The sequence below is a fragment of the Notothenia coriiceps genome, unplaced genomic scaffold (assembly GCF_000735185.1).
Source record: "Notothenia coriiceps isolate Sejong01 unplaced genomic scaffold, NC01 NC01_scaffold00028444, whole genome shotgun sequence".
NCBI lineage: Eukaryota > Metazoa > Chordata > Actinopteri > Perciformes > Nototheniidae > Notothenia > Notothenia coriiceps.
Window position 1 is genome coordinate 10590 of NW_011361145.1, and position 26581 is coordinate 37170.

General features: G+C 39.6%; 2 protein-coding genes across 3 annotated transcripts in view; both read right to left on the minus strand.

The window, feature by feature from the left end:
* cyld (cylindromatosis (turban tumor syndrome)) overlaps window positions 1–16548 on the minus strand; it is a 22580-nt gene extending 6032 nt beyond the window's left edge. Inside the window, exons 1-7 of the mRNA XM_010785949.1 lie at window positions 16227–16548; window positions 14494–15029; window positions 9531–9842; window positions 6782–6887; window positions 5412–5513; window positions 4570–4870; window positions 1314–1509 (exon numbers count right to left, since the gene is read on the minus strand). Of these exons, the coding sequence (XP_010784251.1) occupies window positions 1314–1509; window positions 4570–4870; window positions 5412–5513; window positions 6782–6887; window positions 9531–9842; window positions 14494–14985 (1509 nt within the window). The 5' untranslated portion in view covers window positions 14986–15029; window positions 16227–16548. The remainder of the gene's footprint in view (window positions 1–1313; window positions 1510–4569; window positions 4871–5411; window positions 5514–6781; window positions 6888–9530; window positions 9843–14493; window positions 15030–16226) is intronic.
* A 996-nt stretch (window positions 16549–17544) lies between these two features.
* On the minus strand, window positions 17545–25395 carry nod2 (nucleotide-binding oligomerization domain containing 2). Of its 2 annotated transcripts, XM_010785947.1 has the most exons (11): window positions 25334–25395; window positions 24594–25131; window positions 22778–22904; window positions 20102–21878; window positions 19438–19521; window positions 19275–19358; window positions 19088–19171; window positions 18923–19006; window positions 18237–18320; window positions 18033–18116; window positions 17545–17783 (listed from the first exon to the last, which is right to left on the minus strand). In XM_010785947.1, the coding sequence occupies exons 2-11, from the start codon at window positions 25077–25079 to the stop codon at window positions 17711–17713; spliced, it is 2967 nt and encodes a 988-aa protein (XP_010784249.1). In that variant the 5' UTR covers window positions 25080–25131; window positions 25334–25395; the 3' UTR covers window positions 17545–17710. The 2 variants fall into 2 exon arrangements, with proteins under 2 accessions (XP_010784249.1, XP_010784250.1); XM_010785948.1 differs by lacking the exons at window positions 17545–17783; window positions 18033–18116; window positions 18237–18320; ... (1 more) ...; window positions 19088–19171; window positions 19438–19521 and having other exon boundaries at window positions 19274–19358.
* Between the last annotated feature and the right edge of the window lie 1186 nt (window positions 25396–26581).

Here is a 26581-nt window from a genome sequence, read left to right on the forward strand (position 1 = left end):
GTGGCAAGGGATGTGACGAGGGGCCGCGGCAAGTTTACCGTCAGGGTGACGAGGGATTGTGATCCTACCCAGTTGACGTCTCTTTGTAAGGGTGCCCTTATTATTTCAATAGTTTTATTTTTTATATGAATTTTTTTATGGCTCACAGTTATTAATAACACCCCAGTTCCGTATTTATTACTACCCGCAAAGTGTTGACGAATGAGTAGGACACTTACACATTACTAAAAGTAGAGGGAGGTCCAGTGAAGATGTAAACCCAATCAACAAAACACACGCAATACCACCGACAAAGTAAAGACAGTGTTTCGGTAGTCTGAAAGGAGGTGAAGAGAGTTCAACTAGTCTCATTCGTACATAGGTTTAGTGAGTACAGTACCACCTCACGTGTGGGAGTGATTGTGTAACAAAAATTTTTTTATTAGACTCAAAACCCTAAACATGTGTTGTAAATTTACACTGTGTAAGTTGCATTTAACTTCCTTCAGAGTACTCGTTGAAAAAAAATCGTAAATCGTCTTATGGGTAGGTCAGCCATCTTCCTCAGACGTGTGGCCTCGTAGAGCATAGTCACTTTTCGTAAAAGTGTGATTGGGTGTATAAATTCAGGAAGTCCTTAATTCCTTTATTAAGACTGCTTGCGTCTGGTCCCTTTAAGGAATTTTACTTAGGCGGACTTATACGGTACAAACCTTCTTGACTAAGGGGTAACTGTTTCTGAAAAAATTTACATAAAGTAGAAATTTCGGTATTAAGGAGTTTCGCACGTCTGAGAGAGAGAAGGAAATGTTGGTATTATTTCGGTACCTTGTGAGAACGCCTGGAGGATCACCATTCTACAGTCTATTCTATCCTAAAAATAGAACTAATTTAATTAGTTTAAGTCTTCGAAATAACAGTTCTGTATTTTGTTTGGCATAACGGTTTTTTTAAGATTATATATGTAAACATTATATATAAACCCAAATAATCAAACTTTAGTCAACACTTCGATATCAATTTATTAGAATTTTATGATTGTAAGAGGGGTGTCACAGGTCTGTGGGACGGACACCAGAAAATGTGCGTTTTATCTGGAATGGAGACGAACAAAGAAAGGGAGGAAGTCAAACCTCCTGGGGCGTTTCAGCGAGGTGACTGTTGTGGCGGGGTGAAGTTAGTCAGGGGTGGAGGGGCGGGAGAGCGGCTCGGGGTGGAGAGGGTGCGACAGTGACTGTGTTCAAGGTGAGCGAGGGGAAGTCGGGTTGGCATTTTGACCCCGGTAGCCTAGTCGGTACTCGGTGCCGGGGACAGCGACAGGGCGCAGCACTTACCCCCTCGGTCGCTCGGGCAGTGGCGGCGGAGGCGGCTCCGGGAGCTGCGGGGGTTCTCCTTGTCGGGCCAGCCTCCACCCGAGAGACCACCTCCACTTCCTCTTGGGGCGGAGACACGCCCCAGTACGGCGACACCCGGAGGGGGGCGGACGACCTCGCGAGCGGCCGCGACCTCGACCACTCGTAACGCCTTCTCCTTTAACTTATGTGAATTACAATTACATTATTTAATGTTATCTTGTAGTTTTTTTTATCTTATTTACTATAGTCAGTCATTGTCCAAATGTAATGGTCCATCCAACTGTGCATGCTCCCTGAAACTGAACCAACAGGCATAATCGGACACCTCGGTAGCACTTGGTCTTCCCGGGACTTGAACTGGTGACCTTCCAGTTTTCTGTTTTGTCATAACAGGAGGCAACACAAATTAGATTCATGATGTTGAGGTATGTCTTTGTTCTGCTTCTAATTCATTGGTGGATGTGTGTCAGTAGGGCTGCTCAATTAATCATATTTTAAATCGCGATTACGATTATGGCTTGCAACGATTACGAAAAAAACGTAATCGAAATAAAACGATTATTTTTTTATTATTATTATTACTTTTTTTATAATTTTTTTTTTTTTGGTTTTTCAGTTGAATAATACTTAAAGTTCCAGGTAATCAACTGTTAAAAACATACTGTTCACATTTTTTTTTCCTCCAATAAATGGATGTTTTCAAAGTCAATTAATAATCGCATTTCATAATCGCAATTACAATTATTGACCCAAATAATGGAGATTATGATTTTTGCCATAATCGAGCAGCCCTAGTGTGAAGTGTGAATAGGTATGCAGTTATACATTTTTGGACGATATATATTTTTCCAGAATGTGATTACGAACAGAATAATTAGAGTTAATATCCAGAGTGCTGTGAGCCTCCACCATCTTCACTACAGGAAACATTATTATTCACAACTGGCACGTATTGGTGATGACATGAGCGAAGTGATTCCCCGCTTAAAAAGAAAGAAAAATGACACAATGGACTTACTGCACCAGTCAGGACCGACACTAGACTTAAAGGTATTTAATAATGCTTTGGCGTGCAAATAGTACTACACAGAGATATTCAAACTGTCTGAAACCAGTTAAGGAGTTATTTGCAGTGCTGAGCATTATTAAAAGCCTGAGGGCGACACCGATTACTCCATGCAGGTGGAACACCACAGTCAAATGGTGATGAAGCACAAGGGTGGTGGAAAGGTCTTTTAAAGCAAGCTACTGCAACAAACTACTGATCGTTGTTTTTATGCAACCCACCTATGGGGCAGACTTTTTCATTTATTGTTTCCCACAATACAGTAATTACAGTACATAACGTACATATACTACACATGCTTTCAGTACGTTTACTTATGTATGGAACTCTATTTCTACCACTTGGTAAAAAATAAAGGGAAATTCAAAATACAAAAACACTCTTTAAATGGTAGCTAATTCAAACATCATATTTATACTAATCTCCCATAAACCACTTCTTTAAGCTACTGATAAAGTATCTCTGTTCACAGATCAGATCAGTTGTGTTGGTGGTATTTCTTATACTAGCCAGCGAGGTGAAGAAGGATGGTGGATTCAGCACCAATGCTTTGTTTACTTGCTGCTGAAATGATAGTAAAGGGATCAAGTCAAAGATATTTCATAATTATGAGGCACTAAAGTATGTTAGGATGCTGTGCCGTGTAATTCAACCTTTAACTAAATGAGAAATAGACTAATGTATAAGTATTTAGGTAAATGATAAACTAATAAGAAGAAATGGGAAAATAATTGCTTCATGTAAGAATTCAGAAATTCGGATTATATATTTTATATATATGTTTTTGATTTCTACAGAATAACCTATACATTGCTGCTGATGATAGTAGTGCTTCACAGCAAGTCAACGTTGTGTGAAGCACTATTTTTTTTAATGTTGGTAGGTTTCTGAGAAATAAAACAGCAGCTAGTCTCAGCCTGCCAATTTCAATGATGTAACGGTACGTCCACACGGTTCTGTCGCGTTGAAGCTTGCCGGTGGGCGTGTCTGGCGTGCGACCAACAACCAGTGGCGGCGCCAGAGTATTTGTGTTGGGTAATCTGTGGTAGGGCTAACACATACAAGTCAGTATTTGCAATGTAATTACATACACGCTATATCGCTCCCCTTGACAGTGAAACGCCACAGGATCAGTTTGTGTGTTGTGGACACGACCCGTATATTTTCGCAAGCCGTGTTCTCAACATTTAGCCTTTTGCTTATTATTTAATTTAATCTGCTGACTTTAACATAATTGTTCATGGTGGGGCTAAGGTGGGGCTAAGCCATTTCTTGGTATGGCTGTAGCCTACCCCGGCCATACCCTGGCGCCGCCACTGCCAACAACCAATCACATTAATCTCCCGCCCCGGACACACAAGCACGTGGTTCGATTGGCTAGACTAGAGCTTGTACTGGCATATGATTTGATTGGCTGACGCTTCCGTCGAAGCTTCAAAAGTTGAACTTTTCTCAACTTTTGAAGCGAGCAAAGCGAAGGGACGGAACCACAATGCAGTTCGGCAAAGCGTGACGTCACCCCGTTCAAAGTGAATGGGAAGCGTCTCCGTTGAAGCACGCGACGGAACCGTGTGGACGTTACGTAACAGGCAGCGATTTTATTCTATGACTTCAACTTGTTATTCTTTAAATCAGTGATGATTTTGAAATGCTAAAAGATTTAGTGTTTATTTGTGCATATTCAGCATGAATACATATAACCCTTTGTCTTGAGTTAACCTTAGTTTTTTAACATCAGAGAGTGGATGACAACTTAAAAAAAATAAACAAAATGATATTATACACACTTAACTCTCCAGTAGATTCACACCACTATTACTGTAGGTTTTAAACTTTTTGGATATTATAGGAAACTTGTTAAAGTAACCTTTTTTTTTTTAAACTAGTTTTATAACAAACCTTATTCATTTATTGTTTTATTATTAGATCAAAAAACTCCACTTATCATTAAAACATTGCTATGTTCCACATTCTTTTAGCAGGTGGGAGGGACAGGTTTCCATACACAACTTTCATTTGCCATTTTGGAGAACATTTCTATTAAGACCAACCCAAAGAACCAGAAAAGATTTGTCTTTTAGTCCAAGAGTTACCCGTCATCCTGCCAATGTTGGGAATTTAAACTTTAAAGCACAAATAAACATGTGCTTTAGTGATTTGGATGATCAAGTAGCTTGTTGTAAACAGTAGCTTGTTGTAAACAGTAGCTTGTTGTAAACAGTAGCTTGTTGTAAACAGTAGCTTGTTGTAAACAGTAGCTTGTTGTAAACAGTAGCTTGATGTAAACAGTAGCTTGTTGTAAACAGTAGCTTGCCGGTGAGAGGGTTGACGTCCCATGAGTTCCCGTTTTTACCTTCATCAATGTACCATGTGCTTTTGGATTTGGACTGGGCGGGGGGGTCAACAGAGCTGCCATTTAAAGTATAGTAAAACTCAGACTTGCTTCTACTGCCACACTGATGACCTAATCCTGTAAATAACACAAGTACATGAAAAAAAACACAGAAAGATAAGAAGAATATGTGTGTGCTGTAAGGAAAGCAGGGTAGGGTAACCTATCGGGAAAAATGTCAATTAATCAGCAACTGTAGGCAGTTTGTCTCCATAAAAGAAAAACAAAAAGAGAAAGCAATCAGAGAACAGATTCACGTCAAATGAATGAAACTGCAACGGGAGTTTCTCATGTATTGAGCAATATGGAGTAAAACCGTTATAATGATTATCTTTATAAAAAGGGGCTTTCCATCACAACTCGTCTTGAGGTTGTTATTCCTAAACTACTTCAAATTTGACAAACGGTTTCAATGAGTTCTCTAAAAGAAAGAAAAGACTTCCTCTTTCCGGAACGAGCCTCAGAGGGATCTTCAGAACTGGCAAATCCCAAATTGTGACATTTCTTTTTTTACTATCTGTACTAAATCACTTTTGTTGGAAAGCCCCTTTTGTCAAGAGTAATCATCACACCCAGAGGTGTGTGTGTCAGTGAGGTGAGTATCGTAACACCGGTGTACCTTTGCTCTTTGGTTTGCTTTGGCCAGAGGACGACTTTTCACTGTTGGTGCCTCTGGGGGCAAAACTGTGCTTTTGCAGCCTTTGGTCCTGCATGGAATAATCTGCACGGCCCAGAAATAGATCCACATTAGAGCCACGACACGCTTATCAGCCTGCGAAAAACTACCATGCAGCAAAAGTCTTCACAGCGCAACTGCAACTTGTGTGCGAATTTACATTGACCTTATTCCATTGGACTTCATGGCTTTCAACGTGTCACTGCGCTTCACACAATTCAGTATCCAATGAGAAGTTCAAAGACCCTATTTTCATGTCCTTCGCTCAACTTTTAAGTTATGACACTGAAGTCATAACATAGCATACAACACTTCATTGACGATGGATGCATTGCTTTAGTTCGGGTCCAGACTAAAGATGTTTATTTAACTGATGTTTTTTACCTTTCACTTTGGACATACAGTACGGTAGGCAGAAGTCACAAAAGAGGATTGCAGCTTCTAGTAACTAAGTACGTTTACTCAAGTCCTGTACTAATATTTAATCATACTTACTTAGTATTTCAATGATATGCTTCTTTATACATTTTGGAAACAAACATTGTACCTTTTACTCAACTACAGTTATATATTTAATATTCTTATGTTTGATTTGATATAAAGAAGAACTATCCTACCAATATAGCTGGTACAAATAATCAAAAATGGTCTCAATATTTACAAACTACATTATTTAAAGGCTATTATGTATTTGTAAGTGAATAATATACAATTCTTTATTAATATAATACTTTAATAACAGAAATTGTGCATAAGGGGTGCTTTTACTTTTGATACTTTAAGTACATTTAGTTGACAACACTTCTGTACTTCTACTTAAATAACATTTTGATTTCAGGACTTTCACTTGTCTTGGAGTATTTCCAGACCAAAGTCTTTCTACTTCTGAAAGCATGACACATTAAAACATTTGATTTGGGTGTAGTTTTGAAACTAGCTGTATTTAGTAATAACACTTGACTTCATGTATTGCTGTTTAGAAACTGCAAGAAGAAGGTTTCAAAGGAAAAATGAATGAACATTTGCTAAATAAAGAATCCTAATGTTATAAAAAACATCTGTATGCGTGTCTGAAAAGTCAGAGAGGCGTCAGTCGCACATATAAACATTCAATATGCCAACGTGGAGAACAAAGAGCCCGAGTATCTCACTTGACTTTCAAAAAAAAAGAGAGACATCAACACAAAAGGCTCTCTGTTCCCGCTGCGAGCAAAACACAAACTCCGAACGCTCAGAGCTGGTTCAAGAGAGGGACAGCTCAATGTTTTCAGAAACAACGCTGGAAGTTTTGTTACAAATTCTACGTGACTCACCTGGCATTACGTCACAGATAGGTACGAGTCGAGTGTGCTCCAAACTGGCAAAATTACACAGCAGCTTCCCATCGATCATACCATCCCAGTCCCCGATGGGATTGTCCTGAAAGAGTTGGAGACATGAGAACCATGTAAACTCTGCCTGGCGTTCTTCATCTCTGACACACACGTGCTTCTTCCCCTCCTACTATCTTCTCCATGCTCTGTATTGTTGTGATCCAAACTGCTCATCAGATGTTCCCCCTGACAGCTCTACTTTCTCCACAGCCACACTATTCTCCTCCCTCAGCTTAAGAATCCAGGACTGGAGGATATTCTACGTGAGCACGGTGCCACTAGCTAGCGGAGGCAGGGCGAGGCTGGACGCAGAGAGGCAGAGCAGTGGGCTCTCCTCACTGCTGGCCCTCTGCCATGCTGTTGGGTCATACAGCACTGAGTCTTTACCTCACTCCCCGCGTGACTGCCTTGCCTTTGTGTGGGTGGCTCAGATGCACTGAGTGGGCTGCTGCTGCTGCTGCTGCTGCTGCTGTTGCTAGTGCTAGTGCTGCTGCTGTTGTTGTTGTTGTTTTAGGGCTGCTCGTTTATGGCAAAAATCATAATCTCGATTATTTGGGTCAATAATTGTAATTGCGATTATTAAATGCGATTATTCATTGACTTTGAAAACATCCATTTATTGGAGAAAAAAAAATGTGAACAGTATGTTTTTAACAGTTGATTACCCTGAACTTTAAATGTAATTCAACTGAAAAACCACAACAACAACAAATTATTCTAAAAAAAAATAAATAATAAAAAGTAATAATAATAATTAAAAAATTATCGTAATCGTTGTAAGCCATAATCGTAATCGCGATTAAAATACGATTAATTGAGCAGCCCTATGTTGTTGGTGCTGCTGCTGCTAACGATCAGCCNTAATTCAACTGAAAAACCACAACAACAACAAATTATTATAAAAAAAAAAATAAAAAAAAGTAATAATAATAATAAAAAAATTATCGTTTTATTTCGATTACGTTGTTTTCGTAATCGTTGTAAGCCATAATCGTAATCGCGATTAAAATACGATTAATTGAGCAGCCCTATGTTGTTGGTGCTGCTGCTGCTAACGATCAGCCGTCAAATGCCTCACTCACAGGAGTCATAAATACTAGCCCTGCACAATTTGGAAAAAATATCTAGTTTGAAAATTAATATTTTAGTTGTGATGATTCAGAATATTGGGGAGAATTGAAATGTTGTGCATATTAAAATGATCATATTGTGATTTATTTAAGAGGATCTGTAGCAAATATAAATTATATTCAAAGTCTATAGAATACAGTTTGTTGGCCAGGATATCAAAGCAGCTCTAAAATACTTAAGCCTTTAACAAATATTGTGTTTCCTGTGAATATAGCACTGCTCGATGTTGCCGTGTCGCTAAAAGTTAGATTAGTTATGCAGCCCTCGTACAGCGGATACCAGCCACTCTGACACCCACAAACCAGACATACTGTAGTGCCACAAGGTACAGAAACATGGTTGTCAGCAAGTCATGATAGAAGATATTTAGTAACATAATTTGCCTCATCTGTTCAAATTGAAACTTGCATGGTGCTGCCCTCTACTGAGGCGGGCAACTCAACATGTGACACACATTACATCATCTCACTTTAGAAACAGACACTTCAATGTAACACTGACCAGGTGATGAGATCTGAGTTCTTTATGAAACACTGAAAGCATTAAATTATGTATATTTTCCTCCACTTTGTTACCAAATGACACTAAATAAAACACTGTTGTCATGTGAAAGCAATTCAAAAGTTACTGATTGCTTCCAAAACATCGTCAAACAAATAACTCAAACCAATAGTCCAACTAATAACCATAAGAAGTTCTGGTTTTAACCAGTCTATGGTTTTAACACATGGATGAAGTTGTCTTTTATGCTAAATGAGTTAGCCTAGCTGAAATGAGTATACTGTACTTCCCAAAATGTTGAACTGTTGTTTTAGGGAAACAAGTCATCTAAGAGACAGTTTCAGCCCACAGGCCACAAGACTGATAAACATCTGAACTTTTGAAAGAACATCCATAACATCTGTTTGTAACTTATATATCAATATTCAAATGACTTGACTATTCTGCATAACTTCTATTATATTCTATTTTATTTTATTTACTTGCACTGTTGTCTGTGTTATTGTGTTGCTCTGTTGGAGGAGCCTGTGACCTAGGGCTGCTCGATTACGGCAAAAATCATAATCTCGATTATTTGGGTCAATAATTGTAATTGCGATTATTAAATGCGATTATTCATTGACTTTGAAAACATCCATTTATCGGAGAAAAAAAATTGAACAGTATGTTTTTAACAGTTGATTACCCTGAACTTTAAATATAATTCAACTGAAAACCAAAAGAAAAAAAATTATTTAAAAAAAAAAAAAAAAAAAGTAATAATAAAAAAATAATCGTTTTACTTAGATTACGTTGTTTTCGTAATCGTTGCAAGCCATAATCGTAATCGCGATTAAAATACGATAAATTGAGCCGCCCTACTGTGACATAAGATTTTCATTGTCATAACTACACTGTAGCTATGTACACAAGACAATAAAAGCCTTGAAACTTGATTGTCAGGAAGCAAAAAGTTTCAGAGCATAAAATTTCTCAAACTTCACTGAACAAAAGCAGCAGATCCTTTGTGAATTTGTCTATTATTTGTCTCTAGTTATTCAGTTAAGGCGTTACTCACCATGTCTACTCCCACATAGTAGCCCAGGCTCTCATTCCCGGGCAGCAGGTCACAGAAGATGATGGTCCCTCTCTCCGGCCCGTCCCTGGTCTGCACCAGGACCCTGGAGTTGATCTCCAGAGGAGGAAAGTCCTGGTCGTCTTCCACCAGAGTCACGTGGTCCACCTCCAGCTCACCCAAAGCTTCGTCATCGTCATCCTCCCAGAGTTCAAGCTTGTCCAGGGCCACAAACACACCGCACTCATCCTCACAGCGGAAGAGTTGGCGTCCCTGGTAGGATCCCTCGGTGAAGCCCTGGCCCCGGCCCTCCTCCTGGGAGAAGGAAGTAAAGAACAGGGTTCATACACTTTTTCACCAATGACTTCTCCATGACCTCTACCTCATTTTCAATGACCTTTACCTCATTTTCCATGACCAAAAAAATTACTCTTTCTCACCAGTACCACTGAAAATGGTTTATTTTAACATGGAACAGGAAAATAAGGTCTGCATATGAAACATGTTGTGCCTATCTAAAACAAATCCAATAGGCTGACTAGCTTCTACACGCTAAAGCCACTAAAATCTCTCACCAGCAAAATACCTCGTCAGTTAAATGCCATTTTAAGTTTCATTACGATACCATACAGTATTTATTATCATTATAGTATTACTATTTCGACGATTAGATAAAATATAAATTATATTTGATGCAACTTTAATTACATTTCCATGACTTTGGGAAAAACATTGTTTTCCATAACTTTTCCAGGATCCTGGAATTAGCATTTTGAATGTCCATGACTTTTCCAGGTTTGGAATGACCGTAAGAACCCTGAAAGAAAGGATGATAGGAAACAGTGTACAGAAAGAAAAGGAGCAGCAGGGATGAGCAAGTCATTGTCATAAAAAGTAGGGCAGGTAGCGAGGCTGCTTACTCAGCATCCTTCAGGGAAGTCAGCATCAGAGAGTGTATGATCGATTACTGCAGCAGGGATATGACTTGCTGCGATGATGAATGCATTCAAAAAGCTCGGGCACAGATACTAGNTGGTACTAGGATGGGTTAAAAGCAGAGAACAGCTATTGTACATATAAAATAAAAGTTAAAAGAAACAAGTGCACCGAGATAAAAAGTAAGAAGAAAGCTTTTTTTTAAAGTGGGCGTTCAAAAGTATTGAAGGAGCCGTTAACAAAGTGTAAATGAATTGTAAGGAATACATAAGTGTAAATAGCAGAATATGAGAATCTGAATCAGAAACAGGTTTTTTTGCCAAGTAGGTTGACGCACATGAGGAATTAGCCGTGGTGTATTTGGTGCCTACATAAACACAGTTAAAGAGATACAAATTAAGAAAAACAACCCAAAAAATACCTATGACATGTTAGCAGTTGTATTGCACAAACTTACAGGTAATAATATCTGAATAATACCTGTGTTTGTTCTGTCTTCGCCCCGCCCTTCAACCACAGACACACCTGAGAGCTCAGACTCCGGCTTGGCTGTCCCTCAGGAGTCCATCAGACAGGATCCTCCTCTTCCTCCTCTTCCTCTTCCTCCTGCTGCTGCTGCTGCCCCCCCCACAGAGGAGCCTCAGAGCCACATCCTGTCCAGCCTGCGTCTGGAGAACCAGCTGCTGCGGAGCGAGGTTTCCTCCCTCAACCAGGAGATGGTTTCAGTCATCCAGAGGGCCAAAGACCTGCAGGACGGTGAGAGACGAGAGCAAACAGGAACCAGAACCAGAATCTGAGCAGGTTCACACATACAAGGAATTTGCTTTTGTGTATATTGTGCATACATAAGCACAATAAGAGGAAATACATTGTGAAAATAAGAAAATAAATAGATAACTTTTTTTTTTAAGAATTCTGAGAAAAAAGGTTAACATTCTGAGAAGTAAAAAAAAGAAAAGAAGAAGAAATAAACTGAGAAAAAAAGTCAAATCCTTAGAAAAGTTAAAAATTAAGATTAAAATGAAAGTTCTGAAAAAAAAATTGGAATTCTTAGAAAAAGTGAAAATTCCTAAAAAAAATTAAATCCTGATAAAAAGTCTCAATTCTGAAAAAAGTCAAATTCTTAGGAAAAGTCAACATTCGTAGAAAAAAATCGGATTTCTGGAGAAAAAATAAATCAAAATTCTCAGGAAAACAAGTCAGAATTCTTAAACAATTCTTAAAAAAGGTGTATGTTCTGAAAAAAGGAACAATCAATCAAAAATCAATTTACTGAGATATAAGGAAATATTCTGACCCATAAAGGTTTACTCTATTTGCTCCTCTCACACAGAGTTGAACCACGCTCGTCTCCGTGCCGACCGGAGGAACTCGGAGCAGTCTCAGAGCGACAGGATGTCACGAGATCTCCGGTCGAAGGTTGATGACCTCACAGAATCGCTTTCTGCAAAAGACGCTCAGCTGGCCGTCCTGAAGGTCCGCCTCGATGAAGCCGATCAGATGCTGAAGTCCCGCAGCGCCGCTCTAGAGGAGGCGCAGAAGGAGCGCTCGAGGTTTGTCCCTCTTCTCCATGTCTCTTCTACATCAACATGTGTCCCCTCTTCTCCATGTCTCTTCTACATCAACATGTGTCCCCTCTTCTCCATGTCTCTTCTACATCAACATGTGTCCCCTCTTCTTCATGTCTCTTCTACATCAACATGTGTCCCCTCTTCTCCATGTCTCTTCTACATCAACATGTGTCCCCTCTTCTNATGACCAAAAAAATTACTCTTTCTCACCAGTACCACTGAAAATGGTTTATTTTAACATGGAACAGGAAAATAAGGTCTGCATATGAAACATGTTGTGCCTATCTAAAACAAATCCAATAGGCTGACTAGCTTCTACACGCTAAAGCCACTAAAATCTCTCACCAGCAAAATACCTCGTCAGTTAAATGCCATTTTAAGTTTCATTACGATACCATACAGTATTTATTATCATTATAGTATTACTATTTCGACGATTAGATAAAATATAAATTATATTTGATGCAACTTTAATTACATTTCCATGACTTTGGGAAAAACATTGTTTTCCATAACTTTTCCAGGATCCTGGAATTAGCATTTTGAATGTCCATGACTTTTCCAGGTTTGGAATGACCGTAAGAACCCTGAAAGAAAGGATGATGGGAAACAGTGTACAGAAAGAAAAGGAGCAGCAGGGATGAGCAAGTCATTGTCATAAAAAGTAGGGCAGGTAGCGAGGCTGCTTACTCAGCATCCTTCAGGGAAGTCAGCATCAGAGAGTGTATGATCGATTACTGCAGCAGGGATATGACTTGCTGCGATGATGAATGCATTCAAAAAGCTCGGGCACAGATACTAGATGTTCTCACAAAGCGTGGCGTAACAGATTGTGCTTCTTTTCTCACACGCAGGCTTTACAGTGGATAGCGTCATTTCTACTTGGTAAGGGCATAGAAACAGAGTGGTATCTGAAGCATATGTGCTGCTCTGAGGCCGCAGCTACTGTCTGCCCACTCAGGAAGACTCCAGCTGGACTCAGGAGAATAACAACAACTTTGTGCTGCGATAAGCAACCCTTTGTATTGTGTTACTTACTGTACGGCATGAATGGCATCACATACGCACGTTAGTATCCAGATAAAAGGAACAGTTAACAGGAACTCAAATCTTATCAAAACTTTTGCCGGATCAGCTTAGTTTGAGTGTTCTCTGAAACAACATTTATATTTGTCGATCTCCACATTTTAAAAAGGTTAGAGAAAGACCGACATTCGCAATCAATGTGAAGGACATAACCCACGAACAACAGAGTCCGACGCTTCGACACCTACGTAATTTAATCCTGCGTTTTCCACACGTCAAAATAAACACGACGGGCGATGAGATGTGACATCCCTATAGCAACTGTCCCACATGTGAATATTTAGCATTTCATTCTGCCATGGAAGCTCTGCCTTGTGCTGGTATCGACAGGAAGCTCCACACAGAAACCAAAATAGCTCGACAATAGTCAGCAAAACGATTTGTTTCAGGGTTGCATCAACAACAACAACAACAACAACAACAAGTGCAAGCTGACAACGCAGAGATGAAAGCAGAGAGACGCGGAATAAATCTATTTGCACTCTTTGCAGTTACGCCCTTTTATGTATACTAAAGTCAATTGAGCCTAAAATAGCAGACTCACACTCCAGGAACAAATTGGTTGCTCACAAGATCCCATACTTCTTATCTGCTTATTTATTAGGTACAGGAGTACAAACTCTTTATCGCATTGCAATTACCCTGATCCCTTTTTCAAGTGAAGGCTATGGGTCAGAGCACATGGTCTGTTACTCATAAAGACAGATAGTGTGTTTTACTTGCAGGACTATGTGCAGCTTTAATCATTAGACAGGATATAGGAAGTGTGGGCCAAGTATAATCACCCAGCTCCACGATGCTGTGAAGAACAGTCTAGTGTTCCTGTCTCCTTCATTTGTATCGGAGACAGTTAGACAGCTGTCTTCTCTGGGTTAACGGTGATTAGTAAGAACAATATGATCCTTCATTTCTGACAGCTGCTTTGACACGATTAGTCTCCTGACATTAAAAACTCTTAACTCAGCGCCGCAGAAGTGTTTGGTTGTAATTCTGCTTTGTAAATAATTAACTTAATTTTTAATAATCAAGATTTACAAATATTTACAGAGGGATATTTTCCAATTTTTGTTCTAAGCAACTTAAACAATGCCTCTAATATGATGTTATATATATTTTCACTGCGCGAGAGGTCTCAGGGATCATAGAGGTCTCTTCCACTTTTACCCCATTACATGTGGGGTTTGTTTGGAAGTTGTGTGAGGGACAGAGGGTGTCGTATCCGTATTCATATTCTGTACAAACTGTATAGTCCCCTGAGACCAACGTAACATTGTTGACATTGGGCTATATAAATAAACTTTGATTGAAACCTTGAAACACAAAACACCCTTGTCTACTTCTTAATAAAAGACTCAAAAGACACAAGTTCTCACCAGCAGCTCTACTCCGAACCAGATTCCAGAGAGCGCTCTATCGGGCAGCAGCGAGCCTTTGAAGCGGACCACCCCGGGCAGAGGTTCGTCCCCCGAGCGCAGCTGGACCCTCACCTTGGACCCACAGTCAATATCACGCACTCGCTCCAGCCGGGACTTGTTGCAGAGCAGGGCGTAGCGCTCCTCGCAGTTTGTGATGGGGAACAGCAGCTCTGCCAGCTTCTCGTCCAGCTCCAGGACGTCCCGCTCGTCCAGGCTCAGCACCACGTTGGTCTGGTCCAGGATGCGGAGACTTTTCTTGCCCTTGTTTGGAGGCAGCGTTCTCCCCAGGCTGTTGCGCTCCTGGCAGGCCTGACCGAGGCTGCCGCGGGGGATCCTCAGGGTCTTCTGGGGGGTCTTCTCCACCGTACACTCCTTGATGACCATGTAGAAGCGCCAGTCCTCCCTGAAGCCCCCGCTGGGCTTCTCCTGGCTCCACAGGGCGGAGCTCATGGCTGCATGCTAGGCAGGAGGTCCAACATCAAGGCAAGCTTGACCTGCGGGAATTATGAGAGGAACATTTATTTATTAGTTTGTTTGATGACTTAAAATGCGTTATTCCTCAGCCCTCTGTATGCACATTTGATTCCAAAACAAACGATACAAATTGTTATCATTAAATCTGAGATTCAATAACTGTCAATTCTAAAATGAAATACTGAGTTCAGTCCCATATTAAATGAACTTGAAAGGGTTTTGAACATATTGTCTTCTGTGATTGTAATGTTCTGTTCCCTTGTTTCTTCTTTTAAGTATTTTTCAGTGTTAGTATTGCATACGGAGCAGCTGTGATAAAAAACCTGACAATTAAGTTATCATATTGTATTCGTTGGAATGTATAAACTACTATGGTTTAATTAATGAAGGAAATATTAGTATCACAACCTGATAATGATGAATGGTGAGTACAGAAATGAAAGGGCGAGACTCGTTCATACATATCATGAGAACTTGTGAATCAATAATACTACCATAACGCCATCAGATATTTTAATATATGGTGGTAAATTCCAATCTGATTGGTTGTTGTGGTTTGTGATGAGAAATCTAACATCTCATGGTGATCTCTACTGCCCAGTCACACCTGCTCAGTACACCAGTTTTTCTTAGCAAGCCCTGTTGTGACATTACTCACATCTACTGATTTGATTGTCCTAAAAATAGTGAGCAGACGGTTGACATTTTCTCACAACCTCCTCTACCTCAAATACCAGTCAATTGGATTTCCCCTGATGACACCTCAGATATGATTATGTACCACAAGACAGTCAAGAAAGAGCACACTACATCCGTCCTTTGTTCGAACAATGCTAACTAACTAATTCAATTATTATACTGCTGTTTTCAATAAATGTGTATAACGTGTGCTAACCACATGTTAATATTTATGCAATTACACAGCACAGTGCCACACAGGTAGGAAACTGAAAGTAATGTCAACCTGATATGGGCTAGCTAACGCTAACATGATTTGACATGTATTTACCGTGTTTATTGAGATGACAACATGTTTATTAAAATGTGTTGGCATCACTGACTCGTTTTCAGGATCATTTTCCCTGACAACCAGCAGTGTGTCATCACCAGGCAGAAGCTGTCACTCAAAGGCCCTTTAAGAGAGGGAAGTAGCTAACGTAGGATAAAATGCACAAAATACTAATTTCCTTTCAATAAAAACGACATGGAAATCTTACCTTTGCTGTGCGTCAGTTCAGCACGAAGCTACAGATGACATGCCATTTCAAATATCCATCTTATTTAGATACAGGCTTCTGAAAACAAGCTCCCGTAATAACCTCTGATTAGCTGAATGGCTAGCGTCCTGAGAAGCTAAATATCAGGCTAAAGTTAGCATAGCGAGCTGATAAACAGCAAACATGCTGGCAGAAAACTGCCACCCTCTACAGTGAGATTTCAGCATTTAGGTAAATCTACTCTCCATGGGAAATAGGTTGAATAAATACAGTGTATCGCTACAGAAAGGAGATATATTATTTACAGGAGACGACCTCACAAAACTTGATGTGTGACGCCATGCTCTCCCCAACAGTCATTGGTCAGTCGTTTCATTCTCAAGCGCTGATTGGCTGTTCATTGTGTTTGTGTAATCAAGTCCCACCCTCTGGGGTTTTCCCATGAATGGCAGTACACGTAGTTAGGTTGAAGTGTAGATTTCAGGACAGAGGATGCTGTCAGTGGTGGAAGAAGTAATTACTGTGCTTCCTTTTTGTTCAATTGTTTAAAATGTGTACATGTCGTTAAGCTGTGCCGTATATACTTCACATACTGAAACTATGTCCATGTGCTCTGGAAATATGCGTAAATGATGGAAAGATATTTGTGGATTTTTCTTGGATAATGTATGTAATAATGAATGTTCTACTAATCAACTTTTGTACTGTTCAACAAAATACATGAATACTTTTATCCCTTAAAACATGTACTATATATTAAGACAAGCAAACACATTATACATTATTAAAACTGTGAGATTGTGCTTAAAATACTTAATTTATAACTTTTAATATAATGTATTTAATGTAAAGTTCATTTGCTTTTATATATGTGTTCCATTTGAAATATTGCAGTTTTTTACATGATTAAATTGTTAATGGAAAATTAAACATTTAAGTATTTACTGTAATACATTTACTTAAATAAAAAGGAAAAATACATTGTAAAAAAAAAAAGCATTATGTATTAGCAGTCTTGCATTAAAAATGCTTGATGTGCAGAAATTGCCTCCTTCAAAGTATTATACATCATTTTATACTAGGTTACATATTGCATTATTATTAGTGATGAATTCATGTAGTAGAACTAATTGACCACTCCTTTAAATACTGTTGAGATCATCACATGTTTTGGTTGAAAGCATAAATGTAGTGCAATATAACAAACATGACATACTGAGGTAAAGTATAACGTAAAATAGGATAAAATTGTACCTTCCAACCTAAACCTAAAAAAGAAAAAACAAGACACAGTAAAGGTTGATTTAAATATTTTGTGTATTTAGAAAAACTCTGAAAAGGAACATTTTGTCCAAGCACCAAACCAAGATACACAAGAGCTAACACATTTTACTCCTCACATCTTCACATAAAACATTTCATATAATAAATAACAACACAATCTTAATGCAATACAAACAGCTATTGTCTAACTTTTTACAAAATCAGAAGGTAAGTCTTGACTCCCGTTGTTTCATCTCCTCTACTTCCTCCAAACTGAGGTCATTGTTTCTCAACCTGCAGAGTAAATACAAAGAGACACAAATCAATAAATGAAACAGCCAGTTGCACATCCAGTTTGGAAATGGAAATGAAACTTAAAATCAAAATATCAAACGTTGAGCCAAGTAGGATTCAGTATCAACAACCACATATTTTCTTTACAAGGAAACAAGCAGAACCAGTAGCCTATGCCTTAGCCTTAATCCAGAATGTAAACAACCACCAGGCATGCATGAGTTAAGCCACAGAGTAAACATTACGCACCACACTGATTTCACATGAGTGTTGTGTTGCATCGCTTGAATCAGACGTTCCACTCCTGATCTGGTTATGTGGTTCTCTGTCAACCTTTTGAAACAGGAGGGTGGAGCAATGTAAATACTACAGTACTAATGACACAATTAATATTGTGTGGATAAGAATGGCATGGTGTTGTCAATACAAGTATAACTTGTCTCCAACACTTACCACAGCTCTTCCAGTGACGTACAGTTCTTGATGATGTTGGACAGGGCACATGCTCCGGCACTCCCCACTCCATTGTCTACCAAGCTGTCATTACATTAAATTAGAGTTATAATCAGATAAAGTACTCCACAGCTGCAGGAACACGTACTGCTTAAAACATGCTACATTTGAAATAATTTCAGACTTTTAACTTGCTGTTAGACAGCCCTTTCCAAAAGGGAATAGAGCCGTTATCTGTGCTACTTTAAAGCCGCCAGACTCCATTAACAAAAAATACACCTTGCAGAACATGAGGGTTACTGGCCTACCGCTGCCTTGTTATTGAGTGAATTTGGTGGTCCACAATAGCTCTTCAAGACTCTATTGCCACAGAATAACACAAAGTCACTTATCGATGAAGTCAGCGTTAGACCAGCAACTTCTGTGTTCTGCGAGGTCAAATTGTTGCTGTTGTCAATGGAGTTTGGTTGCTTTAAATAGAGCAGGATCCTGGAACGTTGATAATGGAATTTTGTGGCTGCTTCAAAAAAAATACATTGCTCTGCTTTTGTGTTATTACTCCTTTTCGTTTCTGAACATCACCTACTGTAGATTATACACTCTGGATAGGTACCTTATACCACCCCATATCAAACCATCCAAACTATAGCCAAACCAAACGTAGCGTTATTCAAAGCAAATGTTACCTGAGCCACACCAAGGTTTTGCTGTTCTCTAGGGCATCGGCAAGGGCTTCTGCTCCTACATCTCCTATCTTGTTGCCCCATAGCCTGGGGATATAAGGATTGTAGGTACGTTTATAGAAATATCCCACCAATGAGATGCATTCACTTGTTCAGGAGGACTTTTACCCTAAATACTGCAGTGAGTGGTTGCATTTCAGTCCCTCTGCCAACTGCTTTGCTCCTTCTTCTGTTAGATTATTGTTGCCTAGCCTGAAAGAAAATAGAGAAGTTCATTTCCCATCCATTTTACAGTAAATGTACTGTATGTGGTACAAGTTAGATTTAGTGTGACAGTTAGTGTGTATGCGCTGACCTCAGAGAAACAAAGTTCTGCTTTATCTGCAGAAGGCGAGAAAAGTGCTGTGTGCATGCATCCGTTAGATTGTTGTTGAAGAGCCTGCAGACATACAAATGGTCATGAAATGTTATTGTTCAAACATCACTTGTGATTTCCTGATCATCTTGACATCACTTACGCAATTTTCTTGAAGTTTTCACACTGGATAGTTTTAGCAAGTAGTTTGCGGATCCCCTCGTCTGTGATGTTATTATTTCTGAGGCTGAAAATTGAAGTATATAGGAAACTTGAGCAGTGGTGGAAGAAGTATTTCGATATTTAATGTAATAATAGCATCTTGTCGAAATACCAAAAGTCCTGCATTCAAATTGAAAGTTAAAATGTTTTGGCACCAACCTAAAGTTAAAGTGCTACGTATTCTGAACGGTCAAATACAAATATATATATTCAATTAGGATATCATATTTGATGCAATAACGACTATGTTAATGTAATAATGCGGCTGGTAGAGATGAGGTTTATTTCTTACTAATTATAGTGCAAACTGAATAATTAACTTAATATTGTATTAATATATGATTCTGCAGAAAAGCTACTAACTCAATGTGTCAAATAAATATTTTGGCATAAAAATGTACATTATTTTCTTCTGAGATTTAGTGGAGTTGAATTATATAGTAGCATAAAATAGGAGCATAAGATCTTGAGTAAATGTACATAGTGACTTTCCATCATTTCACTTAAACATGACATGTATTCTTTCCTTTAAATAATGCTAGTGTGGAAGCTTTGTTCACAAAAATGTACAAATGGAAATAACAATCTTAACTTGTCATACTCACTATAGGGAATTGCAGATGTGCATGCAGGGGAGGAGCTGCTCCACTCCAACGTCGCCCACAGAGTTGTTGTCCAGCTGCAGGCCGACAGGATTCCTTAAATGCTGCAGCACATAGGCGAGAGCCGTGCACTCTACAGGACCGATGTTACAGTAGGTCAGTTTCAGGTGGTCCACCTCCAGCTTACTCATGGCCTCTTTAGCAACCCTGTCCTCCTGCATCTCATAGATGCATTTGATAAGCCAGACGAAGCCTGGCATTGCATGCATGCTCTTCTTCTCCCCCTCTACGGGCTGAGGGATGGACTTGAAGTGTTTCTGCATGCCTTTGGATAAGCATTTCACCACCTGTCTGACCCTCTTCTCCATCACAGCGCTGGGGCAGCAGTGGAGCCACAGGCTTCGATGGCGCTGTGACAGAAGTCCAGACACAAAGGTGGCTGTGATTTGCTGATTCGGCGTTTCAGCGGCTGTAGTTTCCCCCCCTGAAGGCCGCTGTGGTTGGTCAGTAGAAGGCAAGCAGGCGATGAAGCATCTGCTGCTCTGACCTGCCTCCTTCATTTTCCGCGTCTCAAAGAGCTTAGGGATAGTTGAGCGGTCAGTGTTATCCGACAACACGATGTACAGAGCTGCAAAGAAACATTGCATAGTCAAGTGAAGGAATTCATAACCTTCAGCGTGGGTGGATATATCTTTACTCTGCATGAGAAAACCCATGCAGATGTCCTTCTCAGTCACACCACATGTCTCCAAGTCTGTGCCTGAGAAGATGTAACAGGTTGCTCCTATCCCATCAAAGGCAAGCTTCCCAAGATGCAACACAGTTTGCAGATGCTGCTCAAGCCAACATAGCCCTGCAGTGTTCTTCAGGGAGCTTTTGTGCTGGAAAAAGTTCTGCAGGATCATTAGGTAAACGTCTGTGATTGTTTGTAGGCTGCCCTCTCCACAGCCTAACAACTCTTTATGGCACTGTGAGACGATCCAGCACAGGACTGGACTATGACACAGTCCGAGTAACGCAGTGTTTGTCCGCAAGGACTCCAAAACCTTAGCAGCCACATGGGCGTCGCTGTGATGCTTCCTCACAAAACAGTCAATCCCACTTGGGGAAAAGCCTTTGAGGAGGACCTCTTTGCAGAGATGTCTCTTGAACAAAGGGCCCGCCGCCTCTGGGCGACTGGTCACCACTTTCCTCACACCCTTCATTAGGGAACCCTGGATTAAGTTGAAGAGTAGGATGTGAACAGGAGCACGCTGGGTGGGGCAGCAGAGCCTGTGCTCATCTGAAAAGCTCTGCTTCAGCTCATCCAGGCCATCGAAGGTGAAGAGGATGAGATGTGGGTGGTCCAGGATGAACTGGAAGATCTCCTCCTGCTGTCTGTCCGGCCAGCAGCAGTGCTGAAACAGCAGCTCCTGTAGAGAGAGTTCCCTTTGCTCGGAGTTCAACCTGCGACAGCTGAACGGGAACAGAAGGAGGAAGTCCTGCAGCGCTGCCCCCCGAGCCCAAAGCAGGTGCAGCCTCTGGAGTAAAGTGCTCTTTCCTCCGCCCGCTTCCCCCGACACCAGCACCGTGTCCGCCTCCTTGTTCACTGTACCCACTGCACCCACTATGTCCTCCAGGCCCAAAGGTCCATGGACATCCACACAGTTATGAGCGAGTTCCAGCTGGCCGTCAGTGTAGATGTCGTCCAGAGACATGTGGCTGGTCCCTCCATAAGTGCTGAGGAAGCAGGACTGAGCGGAGATTGAGCTGCTGAGCTTCTTCTGATACGTTAACACCTCTGTGACAGAAAGCACACACATAACAGACATTAAGTACATAAAGCATTGCACAATGATAAGGTTTTCTTTCTTTTCGGATGTGTAATTAATTAGCTAGATCATTTGTTTATATATAATTTGTATGTCAATAATATTTTTGATGATCTATTTGACACCGCTTAAGTTTGAACAGTATAATCATTCTCATGTTTCATTTCATCATTATTATTATTATTTTGTATTATTGTTTAACACTAGGTCTGTATATCTGTGTCTAGTGTTAAATGCTAACTTTTAATGTGCTAAAGAGTTGTCTTTTTCACACGTTATTTCTCAACCCGGTTCTATTTTGGGAACTTTGACCACTTCCCTATATTTAAAAGACCTCTGTATATTTTGCAGATTTCTTACAAATCCCCCTCAAGAACAGGGATGCACATCTGCTATATTTAGCTCGCATGGAATCTCCTTTTACAGTAATCTTTAAATATAATTACATTCAGTTTATTCACAGAGTTAGTGTTCCATCATAAGAAAGCATTGAGTTGTTTAAAAGGGGAAAACCAGACTTGAGATTAGGGGCCCTCACACTTCATAAAAAGTATTTTAAATATATTTTACTACCACTTTATGAATTTGGGAGAGTACATTTGTATTCTAAAGAAACATTTACAAGCTACAAAACGAAATACCCTTTCCAAAACATTTATTCCATTAGTTTCAATATTGGTTTGAAATAGGTAAGACATACTGAACAGATGGTAATATGAGAAAGGGAAAATAATGCTACTTGGAAATGACCAAGGGCGTTATCTTTGTGTTTAGTTTGTTGGTTTGTTTGTCTGAGTAGAAAACTAAAATTACAAGCTTGCCTTTAGGTGAGATAACAGTTTTCAGCATGATTATAACAATGGCATACCTTTGGGAGGAGTCAATTTCTCCTGGTTCAGTGGAGATACAGGTTCCTGTTTGTGCTGAATGAACTGTAGTACAACCTTTGCTGCGGATTCTCCTTTTGATCTGACATGGTCCAGCAAACGCCTCGCCTGAAGGACATAATGAGTGGTATCAGATTCATGAATAAAATAATACTTTAACAATTTGGCAGGGAAAACCAGTATCAGCTTACTGAGTTGTTAGATAAAAAGGTTGAAATCTCAGCTATGTTAGCAACTATGTACGCTAAGCTAAGTGTATCGGGTAGGGAGGCGTGTGGCGCAGTGGATAGAGCCTTGGTGGTGGGATCAGGGGGTCGGGTTCAAACCCCACTGCAGTCAGCATGTCGTTGTGTCCCTGGGCAAGACACTTCACCCCAAATTGCTCCTGTGGGGATTGCCCACAGTATAGAGAATGTAAGTCGCTTTGGATAAAAGCCTCTAACAAGTAACATGTAATGTAAAGCTAGCACAAGAAGACAGACAGCTTAGCTTAGCATAAAGACTTCAAACAGGGCGAAACAGCTAGCTTGATGGCACCTCTTTCACTAATTTACATACAATATATGTGCGTAAAAATACACATTACCTGCTGCTATTACTGGTAAGTGTATGGTTACATTTGTCAAGAACTATGTTTGCTGTTTTCCCACTTTCCTATGCTTTTTGTGTTATGCTAAGCTAACAGGGTGCTTGTGTTAGCTTAATATTTAATGACATGAGAGTGGAATTAATCGCTTGAAAATTAAACTATTACCTACTGTAAAATGAGCACACAGGCATTTCATTAAAGTAGCCTATAACATAGCCAACTGTATACTCTGCATAAGACTGCATTGCTGAGCAGTGTTTGGGTGACATCAGGATATCTGGGACAAAAAATGCTTTTTCATGTTTAAAAATGAACAACCAAACATGTGATTGCATTTCTACAAATGTCCTTTACAATAAGCCATCATTTTGATTTGTCTGAGAAACATTTTTAAAACCTCTTTGCAATGTAAGCTCTTAAAGAACGCAGCTAAAAAAACAAGGGCATACTGTAACAGCAAAACTGGTTGTACCATGTTTTGACTCATACTAAATATTTTCCGTATACACTAACTCGAAGATATGAGACTCTCCCATTTTACCTGAAAACATCAGGTAGGGATTATTGATGCGTTTGAACGTCCAAAGTTTCTAAAGTATTGTACCTGGCAACATTTTTGTTTTTAGAAACTGTAGCAGAGATCCATAAGTTATACAAGTAAAACATTAAGGGAAGTGTTCAACATTTGTGTTAGTTTCTTTGAACATGTACATCTAAAAAGCTTCTCAGACTTTACCCACCTTCACCAGACAGATTCAGTTCCTTTATAACGTCCCGCTTTGCCATTGAAAAGGGATGCACTTACTTTTTCCATTTGATGCCACTTAATACTTTTACTCCACTACATTTATTTGATAACCTAAGTTACTTTGAAGATTTAGATTTTATCAGTGAAGATTCATTTAATTGATCCCTGTGTGAAATGCATAAGCTGCAACACACATTAATGCAGCTATAATTATGATGTATATTGTACTAAAATGGGCCATGCCAAATTTACTTTACGTATATGTTGATACTATAACTTTTCTTTTTATGGAAAAAATTTTTTTTAAAAGGATATTTTCTATAAAGTATTTTTAGGTTTTGCCAGTAAAGTCAGAGATCTAACTACTTCCCCCCCAAAATCCAGACAATTGAACAGGTACAAAAAGAAAAAAACCAGGAAGTTTCCAAGGCAACAGTTTAAAAATGTGTACACAATGTACCTGCTGACAGGGTGTGTGGATAGGAAGCTGCACTTCACAGCAGTCTGCTGAAGTGAAGTGTCCGGATGTGACAAGATCTTCTAAAGCACCATCAATGCATCCTCGAAGCTTTTCTACCAGGCTCGGTCTTTGAGTCAGAAGAGTCTCAGTACACGTGCTCTGGTGTTCTTCTTTTTCCTCCAGAGTGGAAGAGCATCCTGAAGATGAGGTGCCAACTCCCTTTGCATCAGGCAGGACTCTTTTAAAAGCAGCAAAGAAGAGTCCACATGTGTCCTCTCCCTTTGTGTAAACCAGATCCAGCAGCTTTCTGGCATTGCAGTGCAGCGCCCTACCTGAGACCTGTATGTTCTGGTAGTCCTCCCATGTGAGTTCCCCTTGAGACAGCAGTATGTCCAACACCTGCTCCAGATGTTCTGCTGACCCGCTGCTGCACAGTGCATTCAGGATCTCTGTGCGTTGTCTCAGCACAAGCTTCTGGACAAACATGCTTTTTGCATGTCAGCCTCCATACTCAATGACATCAATTGTGAACTGCTTCCTGTATCACAACATGGAAAAGCACACGCCCACATGTCATCATGCTGCTACTAGTCATCACGAGTGTGAATAAGACAGCCTGGGATTGGTTTGTTCTCATTAACATTCATACACACTGATGTTGTTAGATGGTGAACACTTGTTAAAGAAACATGCAACACAAAGTAACTAGCAACATTAGACATTGTTATATTACAACTCACGTAAGAGTCTTCACGACAGAGAGCTTTCTTTCTTCCCCTCCATCTGTATTTTGGGCAGAGCTTCTTCCTCATTCCAAGCTGAAAACGAAACTATTTCTGCAAGTGAGTCCCTTCTGTAAAATGGAAAATAAATCTTGCCAGGAAATGAAAAAAAAGTCAACACAGTTCATGAGATGCAGAGGTTAAAGAAGATATTTTACTTCAACAGAATTAGCAACACTACAGTAAAAAAGTCCTGCATTAGAAATAAAACTATAGCCTACTAAGTACAGCAGTTTTGGCATCAAAATATAGTTATGGTACCAAAAGTGAAAGCACTTATTATGCAGTATTGACCATTTCAGAATCATAAATATTAAAGTACTGTTTGTATAAGCATCCATTAAAGGCGGGGTAGGTAATTTTGGAGAAACCAGCTCGAATACACAACCGGAAAAAATCTGTCCCTTCCTTCAGACTTCCTTCCAGAGCCCCTCCTCCAACACACACGAACGCGCACATGACCAATGAGGGCACGAGATAAGTTTGTGCACAGATGGAAGGCTGACAGGCAGGTAGGCCATCCAGTTATTTTAGCCGGGCCGGCTCAGATGATTGGTCGTGCTTTTTACAGTACCACGAGTTCCACAGATTACAAATTGTTATGTATTTTTTGTCAAAGCATTTAATATATTCATTGCTATTGGGATGTTAAGAGTATTCCATGGAATATAACAAAAAGTGTTTCTGAAATAAATTACATACCCCACCTTTAATGTGTAAAAACCACTGGTAAAGGTAATTGTATTCACTGTATGTACTGCTGCTGCTAAATATCTTAACCTATAACAAATCATCATAGTTTTTAAATTCATATTTATTTTTAGCCAATAATCTGAATCTGTAAAATATCCATGATAAAGCCGTCAGATAAATGGATTGGATGTGATTACCTATGAGGTATAACCTACCTTATAATATATTATTATTTATGTATTACTTGATTCATATTTTGAGCAAAGTAGCTGGTAACTAAAGTTTTAAAATATATGTAGTGATTTAAAAAGGACAACATTTGCTCCAAAAATGTAGTGAAGTAAAGTATAAAGTAGCATATAGTGAAAATACAAGTACCTGAAGTGTGTACAGTACTGCATTAAATGTACTTCAAACACCGGTGAGATTTGATGATATTTTCACATCCTCTTGCATGAGGTTTTGAAGAGTACTGCTTAACAAAAAAAAAGGAATTACATTTTTTTTTAAAGC